The sequence below is a fragment of the Balaenoptera borealis genome (genome assembly GCF_965194805.1).
Source record: "Balaenoptera borealis genome assembly, chromosome: 13".
Classification (NCBI taxonomy): domain Eukaryota; kingdom Metazoa; phylum Chordata; class Mammalia; order Artiodactyla; family Balaenopteridae; genus Balaenoptera; species Balaenoptera borealis.
The window spans coordinates 59,494,228-59,507,911 of NC_138870.1; the positions used below are offsets into that span (position 1 = coordinate 59,494,228).

A 13,684-nucleotide genomic window follows, 5' to 3' on the forward strand; every position below is an offset into this window, starting at 1 on the left:
TACTCGGGCACTTAAGACATATGTGAAAAAGGTAAACACAAAGGTAACTTATCAGGGAGGCTGACTTTGACGTCAGACTAAACCTGGTTCAAATCCCAACACTATCACTTCAAACAGTGACTTTAGGCAAATCGCTTAACCTCACGGAGGCTAAGTTTCCTCATCTGTAAAATGGGACTAACAATACTTACTTTACAGAGTTGTAAGTGTTAAGAGGTAATGAAGCCAAAGTGTTAAGTGCAGCCCTGGCACATGGTGGGGCCTCAGTAAATGGCAGTTGGTGTGAGTATTGCAGCTGTTCTTGCTGTTAAGGGTAACACAGGTCAGCACCAATGCTGAATATGCAAAAGGGGAATGATATCCAAGGGGAAGGTCTCAGAGGTGGGCTTGAAATGAACTTGAGCAAGTTGGAAGGTCAAGTAGGACGCAGAAATCAGAGAGAAGAGAGGCCATTGCAGAATGAGAGAGCAGTTTAAGCAAAAGCACTGAAAAGCTCACTTCTGTCAAGTATTAGAGAACCATGTGAGCACGGAGGGGACAATGACAGCTGACAGAGACTTTAACACCCTCGTGCCATCATCCTTCAGCAGCCCTACTCCTCTCTTTGATATTAACAATAGAGGTTTGCTTGGGAATTCCCTGGTGGTCCAGTAGTTAGGACTCGACGTTCTCACTTATGGGGCCCCGGGTTCAACCCCTGGTCCAGGAACTAAGATCCTGCAAGTCACATAGCGCAGCCAAACAAACAAACAAACAAGAACCAATTGAGGTTTTCTCAATATTATTTAAACCCTACATAAATGCAGTACAAAGGGAAATCCTTTGGCCTCCTCTTCCAGACTGTTGCCCAGAAGCCGCTCTCATGTAGAAATTCATGAGCTGTCGCTTGATGTGTGCTGCCGAACCTGGACATCTAGATACTAAGGAATTACTGTCAATGTTAGGTACGATACTGATATTGTCGTTATGTTAAAAATAATGCTTATCATTCAGAAATGCATACTGAAATATTTATAAATGAAATTAAATGATGACTTGGACTGTGTCAAAATGATATGCGGTGGGGGAGTGAGTGAGGATATAGATGAAATATGATTGCCAGTTGGTAACTGTTGAAAGTAGGAGACGGGTACATGCTCGTTCCTTATACTATTCTGTTTACTTTTTATGTATTTGAACTTTTCCATCTAGAGGAAGAAAAACAAAATCAAAACCCCAAATCCCTGGAAATCTGTATGTATACCTACCATGTTAATTTTAGTTGCATAGATTCATCTTTGTTTATATACATTCATACATTTAGAATGGGTTTGACCTCTCCTACAAGGTCAGAAAGTCATCAGTATTATCCTTTATCCCCCAGGGGGTTTCCAGGGAATTGGTGTCCGGGAATGGAAGGTGAAACAAATTTTCTTCCATTCTGTCTAGACAAATTAGATTTTATTTCTTGCTAATCTGTAGAATGCCAGGCCCACCTACAGAAGTCAGACAAATGGAAGAAGCTTCCAAACACACAAAAAGTCAAGTGCAGAGAACTAGGTTGGTTGATTCCCTATACAGAGCTCAGCTTGACCTTAGAATTCCTGAAATAACTATACTGCAAATGGCTGATTCCTAAATACTGAAGTCCATCACCAGCAGTTCAACACAATCAAAATCAATATTATTTCATCACACTAACACACATTTAATCATTATTCTACCCTTGTGTAGGCTAAGTAACTATAGATTTAAAGTATTTCATAATATATTTTTTTCTCTTTAAAAGTTGAATTGAAAAGTAACAACAAACTATCATATGTAATCTGAAAGAACAAAAACCAACTAAAAAATTATGTCCATTCTACAGAGTAGTGGAAAGAATTGGCGTTGGGGTCAGTAAATCTGGGTTCAAGGTCTAGGTCTACCATATATTAGCTCTATGGATTTGTGATTAGTTAATTCTTATGAATATCAATCTCATCTCCAACCTGAAAGTAATAATGGGAAACTTACTACACACTTAGTATGTGACAAAAACTGTTCTAGAATTTATGTATGAATCAATTAAAACCTCAAAACGACCCTAAGAAGTGAGCATTCTCTTTATTATTGTCCCCATTTTATAGATTAAAAGAGGTGAGTAACTTGTTCAAGGCAACTTGGTTAGTAAGTGATGGAGGCAGCAGCTTTCAGAACTCAACTCTTAACCACCTGTGCCTTCACGATACTCCCTCCACAGGATTGCCATGTGGCTATAATTAAACAATATATGGTCAGTATAATATATATTTTATACTCTTACCTACTAAACAAGGTAGGTGAAAGTATTTTACATACTATAAAAGCACAAGACAAATATTAGAGTATTATTTTCTTGCTGGGAAAGATAACAAATATTCCTAGGCATTACCGATTTAACCAGGCATAAAAGGAATGGTACCAAAATCTTAATGCCAATGAATAATAGAAAAACTATGTCAATAGTTCTTAAACTTCAGTGTGCATTGATTCACTTTGATATTTGTTTAAAATCAGATACCCTAGGCTCCACTCTTTCTAAATTCATTATATATGAGGTAGAAGCCAAGAACATGCTTTTATAACAAACTCTGCAAGAGAGTTTAATGCCAGTAGCTTACAGACATTATTGAGAAATAATGGCCTGTGTTTAAAGCCATGTAAGTGTTATGGACTGAATTGCATCCCTCTAAAATTCATATGTTGAAGACTTAACCACCAATACTTCAAAATGTGACTGTATTTGGAGATAAAACCTCTAAAGAGGTAACTGAGTTAAAATGGGATCTTCAGGGTGGGCCCCAATCCAATATGACTGGTGTCCTAAGAAGATTAGACACAGACAACACAGATGGACGACCATGTGAGGACATAGTGAGGTGGTCATCTGCAAGCCAATCAGAGAAGCCTCAGAAGAAACCTGCTGATAACTTGATCTGGGACTTCTAGCCTCCAGAACTGTGAGAAAATAAATTTGCTGCTTAAGCCACCCTATCTGTGGTATTTTGTTACGAAAGCCCTGGTAAACTAATACAAGAAGCAACATTTTGAGGTGGAAATAATAGCTGATATGGTGATTTGGCAATTAAAGCTCTTAAAATTTTTTTAAATTAAAGACAGAGGAACGAGCCATGTAAAAAGAGCTAAACTTTTTTTTTTGCCTTTTGCTCTAGGCTGATTAATAAGTATCTGAAACTGACTAACAAGAAGTCATATGCCACTAAGACATTCTTCCTGTAGGTAAAGTTCTCTACGACTAGACTTCTTCCCTGGGCTCCATGACTTACCCATAACCCAAGGAGAATAGATCATATTTTTATGTACATTCTCCCACTAAAATATTCATTTCATTTATTAATATTTGTCTGTTATCATCTACCTATTCATCCATAGATCCACCCATTCATCTCCCCATTCATTCATCCATTTACCCATCCAGTTAATATTTATTGAACACCTACCATGGGTTAGATGCCATTTTAGGTACTGAAAAACTACTTCTTATTGGTGGGAAGATAAAAATCCCCCCAAATTTGTAATTGAAAACTCTACGGTTTCATTTAAACAAACTCAAATGTCCTTAGGATACATTCAGATAAGAAAATAAATGAAGTGGTCCAGGGGGATTCCAGTGAACTGGTATCTGAAAAGAGAGAAACCACAACTCAGCTCTAGAGAGTTCTAGGCAGACTGGCCGAGTTTTGCCAGATCTTCCAGTATTTTAAGAGAATCCATACATCTGGTATTTATGCGAATTTTCTGCTCAATGCTGGTGAAATAATCTGAATTTTCCACAAACATTACGTGAGCCAAACAAGCATGTCTATTATTTAGACACCTAGACACTCCCAGGGGCCACTTGGCAGCCTCTGCTCTAGACTCTGAGGACACAGTGTTAACAAAAGTGTTGAGTTCTTCAATATCTGTTACCTTCATAATCTATTTCTGATGAATTCACAACTAAATAATTTGGCTTTCAATTTATTACAGTTGTTGCATTGACCATTTATGACCAAACACACCTGAGAGAGGCAGGGCAAGGTCTTCACCCAAGAAAGAAGTGGTAAAGCTCTGTCACCACTTTCATCCTGACCTTCTTTCAACTCTGTACAAGACTACAAAGGCAGAGACCATGCTTTGTTTGTCATCTTTATAAGCTCACCAATCACTACCTGGTGTAACTTGCTGCAGTATCCATGCTTGATAAATGTTTGCTGAACTGAATTTGAATCCACATAGGTTTTTCAATTCTGATTTTAAATCTGGAGCGAAAACTGATTGTTGCTGAAATAGTTCTGATTTAGTTGAAATTTTTGATCTTTAAGGTCATGTCTACATTATGTTATTTTAGATAATTTACCAGGAAAAACAACCAGACAAATCACACTTGGAACGATACAGAATGATTACAGAGATAATCTAAGCAACTGTTGTATCTCCAGCCAAATCATGCCTTGCTCTCACTCTATTTTACTGTATACTGATAAGATAGGCATAATGGAATAAGAAAAGCACAATGTATTTGAATGACTTTTTTTGTTTGAAGTTATATCTCAGACTTAATATTATGCTACTAGTTGATCCTGCTTTAATAACAGTAAAATATGATTTGTGACACTCATCTTTGTAGCTTAGCAGTTAATATAGAGGAATACCAGTACTTTCTCTTAACTTAAACGAAAACTCACATATGTCCTTAAAATATAGAAAGCCAAAAAAAAAAAAAGTGCTGACAAAAAATAAATAACAACCAACCAAAAATATTCTCCCTGAAACATTAAAAAAAAAACTTAACTTAAAAAAGTTTATTTAAATAAAATTATTTTAAAAATATAGAGAAACCCAAGTAGGGTTATACCATCACACAAATAAGTATGAAAAAATTATTATTATACAAACATCACTTTTGATCAAATTTCATTCTTCACATTTGGCATGGAGCTCATAAAATTTGTGGTGAAAAGTATATTTGTGGTACTGTAAAAAGTAACTCCTTAAGAAAAATGATAAGACACTGAACACTAACAATTGGGTATGCTGACTAAGTCTTTTTTTAATTAAACATAGTCAATAAAATGCAAACATTTCTTACATTTCACAAATGTCTCTGGACTTGAAACACCTACATGCATAATTAAACTCAAAACATATTCTAACTAGTAACACCCACAGTGAGTCCTTTTTCATCAATGTTTTTTTCCAAAAAAGTAAAACCTCTGGGTTAAATCAGTATATTCTGGCTTAATGTCTTCATCTTTTCTCCCATAAGCTTCTGATAGCTCACCTGTTTTTAAACATCATTCTGCCCCATTCAATACAGACACCTTATCAAATGTAAAGAACACATCTGGAAGTTCTACGTCATAAATTTCACAGTATTAGCAATCTGAGTGCTCACATCTTCACATACCAAGAAACCAAGAACTTTATAACTAAAAACTCAGCCACTTAAACTCCTGAAAAATGTTCTAATTATGTGATTGATTTCGGTCTCTCTTTGATTCCCTGTAAAAACACAACCACATTCTTAACAAGTGGTGTCTCTTTTCAATTCAAGTTCCTGCAAATCTCAGAAATTATCTAACTTTCCTCTGAAGTAAGTCAAGTGATGTAATTGGGCTTTCTTAATTAGCAAGAGAACAATTCATTGACTTATTACCAGGACCTAGTCACATTTCCTGACCTTATTGTAACTGCCCTGATAACGGACTGTTCTCTCACCTCCTCAAAGAACTATAGCTAAAGAAGTGATCTTTGTTCAGGTTGAATGTGAAAGAATAGCAAGGACGACACATTTCTAAATTTAACTTCTGGAATTTTTCAGCTAAATTTGACTTTCTCCATGAAAGTAAGGCTTCTCTATTGCAACAAAAAAAGATAACGTTAAAAGGAAGACTAATGAAGTCATAAAACATCGAAGTCATTAGAGAATTCCGAGCACATCTGAGGGTGGCTCTGGGGATTAATGAGGTAACACGCATTGCAGCCCCTACCTAAGTAGGCACTTGGTTGGAACCTGGACCTGAATGACCAAGTCTAACACTCTCATTTTACAGATAAGAAAACTGAGGCAGGAAAGACAAACTCTTACCACATACGCATGGAAGGGTTTACCAAAAGTGAACAGAAAATGATTGACTTAAGGTGCAGAGTACCCAAAGGATGATCTGTGATATTGGCATGGTTTTAGTTACACAAGTGATAAAAAATAATTTTCATACCCTCATCTCAAGGGACTTTTCTAATTTCCCCCTAAGGGTGACTCTATTCCTGATGATTTTATGTCCTGGTTCCAAAAATAAAACTAAGTTGAGGAAAGTCATATCCCTAATCATTGCACTTCCATTATTTATTCTAAAAACATTTACTTAAAATTATTCCAGGGCTTGACAATTTAATGCGATGGAAGCTCAAACCACATCACTTTAACAAATTCCCTCCACAGCCCACAGTTTCTCTTTGCTGCTCTCCCCGTTTAAGTGGCTAGTCCGCTGTTTTCAGCACTAAGGAAGTCTCTGAAAGTCAACCAAGCTGCTTCTGGCCAGATCTGAGCAGACTAGAAATCTTTGTCAATAGTTATCTTCACAGGTGTTTTTACCTTTATTATTATTATTATTTTGTATGCCTGGAACTCAAGTGAAACATCAGCTTGAAAAGGCAGGGCTCAGCCGGAAGTGGCCTGGCCGTCCAACCGCACCTGTCACTTTTTACCTGTTTGCAAGACCACAGTTCTCTCTTCTCCATCCAGAGACATAATACTGAAATTATAGATGGTTCCCGCTTGTAAATCCTTGGGGTTACATCCATAGGTGGTGTTGTCTATCCGCACGGGGTGGCAGCACGCGACCCACGACGTGTCACTGCTGCAGATGAGGCTAAAGTTACAGGGTGACGCCAAAGTTCTCCACTGGAGAGACACGGACCGGCTGGAGACCCTGGACTCTGTCAGGGTGAAGTTGCATCTCACTGGCTCCCCCAGTCCAGTCTGCAAAGGAACCAGAACAACAGCTGAAGCCCGCTGTCTAGACCTGCCCAGGGACGAGTCCGTAGCAAGCTCCCCAAGCTGCTCCACTCACCCCTGGCCCCCAGCCTGAGCCCATGCATCCTTTCGCCCCCCAGCCAGAGAAGAGGCCCGCAGCCCAGGGGGGTGGCCACCTTCTCCCTAGCTGCTTTTTCTCCGGAGCAGCTGGAAAGAGAAGGTGGCTTGTTGCCTTTGACAGTGGCACGAGCTGTCAGTCTGGCTGGGGGCTCAGAAGAGGATGGCTCATTCCTCCTCAGGGAGAGGAAGAAATTCTGCCACCTCCCTCTCCAGAACACAACCCAGCAGACCAGAAAGCCGAGTGGGCATCTGGTCCTCGGCGGGGAGGCGCGCGTCCGCCCGCGGGGAGCTCTTCTCGGGCCCCTCACCTGCAGCAGGCTCAGCGCGGTCCACAGGGCCAGCCCGGCTCCATGGCTCCGCATGGCGCTCAGCGGTTCCCCCTGACTCGACCGCTGGGCTGGGACGCGGGGCGGCCCCGACGGCCGGCGGAGCGGGGACCACTTGTTGCGCGCGCTCAGCGCGCCCCGCGGGCGCAGAGCGCTGGCCTCCGGGCTGACGACGCGCGGGGGCCGCCGCCGCCGCCGCTGATGCTGCTGCCGCCCCGGGCCGGCTGCGGACGCGAGAGGCGGCGGGGGCCGGCAGCGCGCCGCCCTTCCCACGCTGCCATTCTGACCCGCGCTGCCTCGCCCCGAGCCCCGGCCGCGGACTTCCGCAATCAAAAGGCAATTTCCTCGTCTCCCGGCAAAGGAACAATGCGCCGGCGAGGGAGGGAGCCCCGAGGAGCCAACGCCTGAGGCTGCCAAGGGGGCCCGAGGCGGGCCAAGATGCCCCCGCCTCTCCCGCCAGGGGTCCCGGCCGGGTCTGCGGAGCTCTGCCTCCTTCTCCGCCTCCCCGCCCGACTTTCACTTTTTCCCACTCCGTGGTCCTCAACACCACCGTCTCAGTCACAGTAAGCCTTGCTCCCTCTCACTTTCCATCTCCCCACCCCCGCCCCCTTCCTCCCTCCACACCCTGCGCCTCCCGCTCCCTGTCTTCCTTCCTATCTTCCTCATCTGCTTTCTCCAGGGCCTCTTTTCCCAGGATTAAACTTGACCACAGTAGATTTCCCTAGGTCGCCTCACTCTTTCCTGAAGCCTTTTATTAGAGTGCTTTTGCCCTTCTCACCTCAAAGCATTCATTCGTCCCAACGCGTATCCCCCTGACACCATCAAGAGAAAAAGACCCCGAAAGGATGGTGTCCATTGTCAACTTGACCTTCATTTTTTCCTGCCATTCACTTTCCCCTTTCTCTTGTGTAGAGGTCTGTGCTCTCCCTAAATCTTATGCACATGGTGCTAACCAAGAAGAAGTATAATCACCACCAATCGTCCAGCCCACAAGCAAAGCAGTTTCATCACTGACCATCCAGTAGTTAAAGTCATTTCATCCATAATTGTCCAAGCAATATAAGAATGCAATATGAACTCTCGTTTGTGGAAAATACTCTTGATGGCTCAGCTTCCCACATACTACAAGAAAGTGAAATTCACTTAGTTTTTAGCACTAACTTTATGCTAACTTTTAGCAACTGCCTCAGTACCTGAGTGATCATGTATCTGAAAATGGATTTTAAAAGAGTTCCTGATAACCGAAGAGCAAAATGTTTAATTGGTCATAGGTGATAGTAGGAAAATATTGCAACAACCTTAATAATGTTTGACTGCTTTTCTTTGGGTGCCATCCCTGACAACTGCCGGAAGAAAGGAGATTTTTCAAAACAGAATATTTGAGCTACATCAATGGGAAGGATGGCATATTCTTTTCTTTTTCAAATAGATTATACATAAAGCTATATTATTGACTGCTATATCAAAGGTACCTACTTGGAGGAAAAGCAGAAAAAAACAAAAAAGTGAAAATTATTTCAATTCTTTTAGAAAACTTGTGTTTTAAAAAAATTTTTTTAATGAAAAGATGAAGTTTCTACTCCTTCGAAGATTCTATGGGCTTTTAATCTGCAGCCAGACTAGAGATCTCAAATTTCCTTTTCAAGTTAGCAGACACTCAAAGAAGGTCAAACCTAAAACACGGGTGTATTTCTGGGAAAATGGAATCTTTCTTATTTCTCTGCCCAGGTCACTTGTCTTACCAAAGAACTTTTGCCCTCTGTATCTTGCCCCCAAGTTCAATGACTTTTCACAGCCTGGCATTCCTTTCGGCATCATCAGAGATACTCCTCTTCTCTCCCCGTTAGAGACTGCAATCCTACAGGCTGCCTTCAGCCTTTACAGGGGTCTTTTTCAGCTTTATTCCTTTTTAACATTACCGTTTTCTTTTCTGGCTATATTCAGAAGACAATGTGATTTCCTCGTCTGTAAAACTGGAATAATATCTACTCTAAATACTTCCCAGAGCTATTATGAAGAATAAGATCACATATGTTAAAGCACCTTTGCAAACTTTAATGTGCTGTCCAATTGTCAGTTTGCCTAGTGATAGGTTGCATGCAAATCACACAGTTTGCTCTCTTTCAAATTCATCCATCACATAGGTCCCACTTACCTAACTTCTGCTGCCCATCCTTCTCTTTGTCAAAAACCAATGAGGTTTTTACATTTTTCTCATAGATTGCCCCTCAGATTTGAAACATTCCCTCCCAAATTCACTAAATATCCCTCTGTCCTTTGCAGAAATCTTCGATAAATCCTGTCTTTTTCAAGTTCTCCAAGGTTTCTCACATATTTTTTAAAAAAATTACATGTTACCAACCTACTATACCTTAACAGTTAATTTTAAAATAGTATTTGATATCCAATACACTGTCTGACTATAATGCAGTATACTGCCTTATAGTAAAGGCAACTGCAACAAAAAGGCAAAATGTGAAGAGGACTAATCAAACAAAGCAATAACAAAATATCCTCATAACACTCTTCAGATGCTTCCAAATTCTGTTATTAACAGTGACCTGCTAATAATAACCCTGGGAATAGGAATTAGAAAAAGAAGGAGCGATTTCTTCAAATACAATTATTTAATTTTTGATCTATCAGAGAGACATGTACATTTAGGGTCTTGTGCCTTTTATCTATTTTGATACCAATGTATATGAAGAATTATAGCAATCTGTGAAGGAAAGGACTAGGAGTCAGAGATATTTCTTTCCCAAAGGTATATAACTGCTGGTTCTTTTTTTGGAGAATCTTAAGGCTCACAGCAAAGCTCCCAATTAATTAGTGGGTCCTAAATAACCTATAGGAATGAACATACTATGAAACAAGGAGAGAAAGTTTAAACTCAGGTTTTTACTGATTACATTTTAAAAGCTGATTTACCTTTTAAAAACACTTATATTAATATGAAAAATTAGAGAGATGTGTAATAGATTCAAGGCAGTAAGAGACTGGGAAAGGCTACCAGATAACATCTTTTCCTAGAGGAGTTTATTTGAAACTACTGTACAAAGTACAAATAAGATGATTCATTTTATTCTTTGTTCTCATCTTTGTTTGGAATTCCTCAACTTCTTTTGAACCTATTTATCCTGTGTAATGACACTACATTTGCTTTAGAAGTTACTGCATTCCAGGCATTTGGAATCAGCCTCTCTGTAACTTTTCAGGGGACAACCTCTTCTCTTTGCCACTAGGAAACCTTTCCCAGACTGCAGGGGAAGGGTGGGACTGCTTTTGGTTAGACATGAGTGCCTAATGTTAAACCGTTGGTTAAACAGCTGCCTTTTAAACAAATAGTCATAACAATTAATGAATAATTGTTCTAATTTATATATTCATTAATTATGATTTCATGGATGAAAGCATGGCTCTTATCACGTCATGAACATACATGTTGAATGATACAACCGATCATCAGGGGTCCCGGGGTCACACTTTGAGAATTGTTACTTGACATCAGGGTTTGAGCTGGGTGCAGAGAAGGTTGGGGGATGAAGGAAGAGTGGATTGGTAAAGTTGATTGGTTAATTCAAAATCCTCACTCATGACCTAAAAGGCCTTTCATGACCTGGCCTCTGCTTACCCCATGCCTCTCTCCTGCTTGCCTCCTATGCTCCAGTGGCCTGGGTCTAATAATTCATTTACTCATTCATTCAGCAAATATTGACTGAGCACCTACCGTGTGCCAGGCCCTGGTTTAGGTTTTGGAGACACCCCCAAGAAGCTGACTCTTTCCTGCCCCAGGGCCTTTGTGCCTGCCATTTCCTTTTCTTGGACCACTCCTGCTCAGGAGGTCTGCTTAGCTGTCTTTCTCCCAATCTTTAGGTCTCAGCTTAAACGCATCCCTATGGGGCCAGGCCCTTTCTGACCTCACAGGGGAAAAGTGTGCTGTTATCAATCTTCATCTCAGCAACCCATTTATTTAATTCTGAACATTAATGACACTTGGTAATAATCCAATTATTTATATGTTTGTATACTGTCTGCCTTCCCTGGCCATATGGAGAATTCCTTTAGGGCAGAGTCTTTGTCTGTCTTGCTCTTCTTGCACAGAGTTTGGCATATAATGGAGTTTCAACAAATATTTGTTGAGTAAGTAGATGAATGAATGAATGAATGAATGAGTGAATCTTTGTAGCTGCTCAATAAATATTATTATCTGAATAAACACTGTAAACAAGTCCTTCTAGACATGTTCCTGCTGGATGCCTCAAATATCATCTTGAAAGGGAGGGAGGGATGGAGTAGAGGAATGAAAGAGGGAAGGGCAAAGGAATAAAAGAGAGGAAGAAGAGAAGATTGATTTTGAAGAGAAAGAGGTGGGAAAAGATGAGTGGGAGGGAAGATGAAGGGAGGAAAAGGAGAAAGGGGAAGGGGGTAGTAACCTTTAGGACAATGGTTCTCAAAAGCTAGTATCAGCATCATCTGAGAACTTGCTAGAAACATAAAATCTTAAGGCCCTACTACAACCTGAGGAATTTGAAATGTTCTGGTGGAGCCAAATAATCTCTGTGTGTGCCTGTGTATGTATGTGTGTGTGTGTGTGTGTGTGTGTATGTGTGTGTGTGTATTTAACAAGCCTTCCTGCTCTAGCTGGTGAAAAAGAGCTATCCAAATTCCAAACAAAAGCCTTAGATTGTCAATCCCTTACTCTAAACCCTGATCCAGTTGTCACTTTATATTAAAGAGAGTTAATGATATCTTATTCTTTTAAATCTCACTGAGCTCTCTGGTTACAAGAAGCTATATAGATGATTTAGAAGATCTTGAACAGTTTTAGAAGGTGTCAAATAAGTAAAGTGGTGATGTAACATATGATAATATATTTTGTATAATATAGTATATATTTTATATAGTATATCTATAATATATATTATATGCATAGTTTGATATTTATAACTTCTCAATAAAGTACAGATGCTAAAGGGAAAAAGGTCAACATGCAGCAAACTTAACAAATGTTAGATGACAGGCCAATTCTGATGCCTTTTGTTATGCAACCCTCATGTCTGTTTCCCCAGATATTTTTAAAAAGAAGAAAGCCTAGCAATTAGGGAATGTGTCAATTAAAAACAATTACAAGATGGCAAATCCTTTTCTCTGTTTCAATTTGAAACTGTTTCAATAGTACATTACAGCAAAAGTGAATACGATTTTTAACCTGCAGCCGGTGTCATGCATTTAAAAAGAGATTTATTAAAATTTAAGGTAAGATAATTTTGATAAGCAGTTTTTAAAAAAGGACCGTGACTTTTGTGTTTAGAGATACTGTTTTGGGATATTTATATTTCAAGGAATCTTTCTAGCTTCCTAGGTTGTAACCTTCCTAGGTCATAGGTCTCCAGGAAAATGGAAATTATACAGGCATTTGGGGGTGGTTTAATGAGGGGGCGGATAAAATGAGAAGGTGCGTGTTATATTTATAGCACCTCCCTGGCTAAAGGATGATAGTATGTTAGATAGTATGATTATTAGTTCTAATAATAGTATATGAATAACAACAAATGTTAGAGAGTATGATTATTAGTGCTAATAATAGTAGATGAATAACAATAAATCATGGATGCTGAGCACCCAGCAATGCTAGAGAGAATGACAAAGTGCACGGACGAGATTGTCTTTCTGAGAACATCCAAATAATAATAAATTACCATTGCTGTCAATCCCGTACTCAAGAGAAACTCCTCAAGAAATCAGCACAGAAGACATTTACCGGCTGCTCTGACTGTTGGTAGTGCCAAGATTTTTTTAAATCCTGGAAGGGTGGGGTGGGAGTTCTGGATGTGTCTCTAAGAGCAGCCCCACCATCTCTCCCAGACACATCTCTAAGGTTTCTTGGTATTTTTTTTTTCTACATCAATTTTTTACCCTCTTCCCTTCCCCCACTCTTTTTTTTTTTTTTTTAAATCTGGAGGAAACGAGCTTTGCATAGCTTTTGTCAGAGCTTTGTAACTGTACACAGACGAATGACTTAAAACCAGATGTGACTGTAAACGAATCACTTTTTCAACCTCAAGCACTTCTGCTGCATCTTCATTCCCACGTTTCCGGCGCTACTACCCCACCCTCGGAAATGAGTCGGCCCACACACGAACTGAATCAAGGCGTTAATGCGGCCAGTGGGGCTGCCTATATGGGCGTGACTGCTATACATTCTGGTTTCAGGAGCAGGGTCATGATTCTCATGACTATCCAAGCCCTAGGATAGTAA

The 13,684-nt window shown here is 40.1% G+C and overlaps 1 protein-coding gene across 3 annotated transcripts in view; it reads right to left on the reverse strand.

Annotated features, from left to right (window-relative positions):
* Positions 1-13,684, reverse strand: part of PTPRB (protein tyrosine phosphatase receptor type B) — a 117,514-nt gene that overhangs the window by 80,719 nt on the left and 23,111 nt on the right. For 2 of the 3 annotated variants that reach the window (XR_014233560.1, XM_082351553.1), the window contains exon 4: positions 6,712-6,985. Coding sequence is in view for 2 of the 3 variants with exons in the window: in XM_082351553.1 (XP_082207679.1) it covers positions 6,712-6,985 (274 nt within the window). In the remaining variant the exon portion in view is untranslated. Of the gene's footprint in view, positions 1-6,711; positions 6,986-7,407; positions 7,907-13,684 lie in introns of those variants that run through there. The other variant, XM_082351554.1, reaches the window with a different exon arrangement.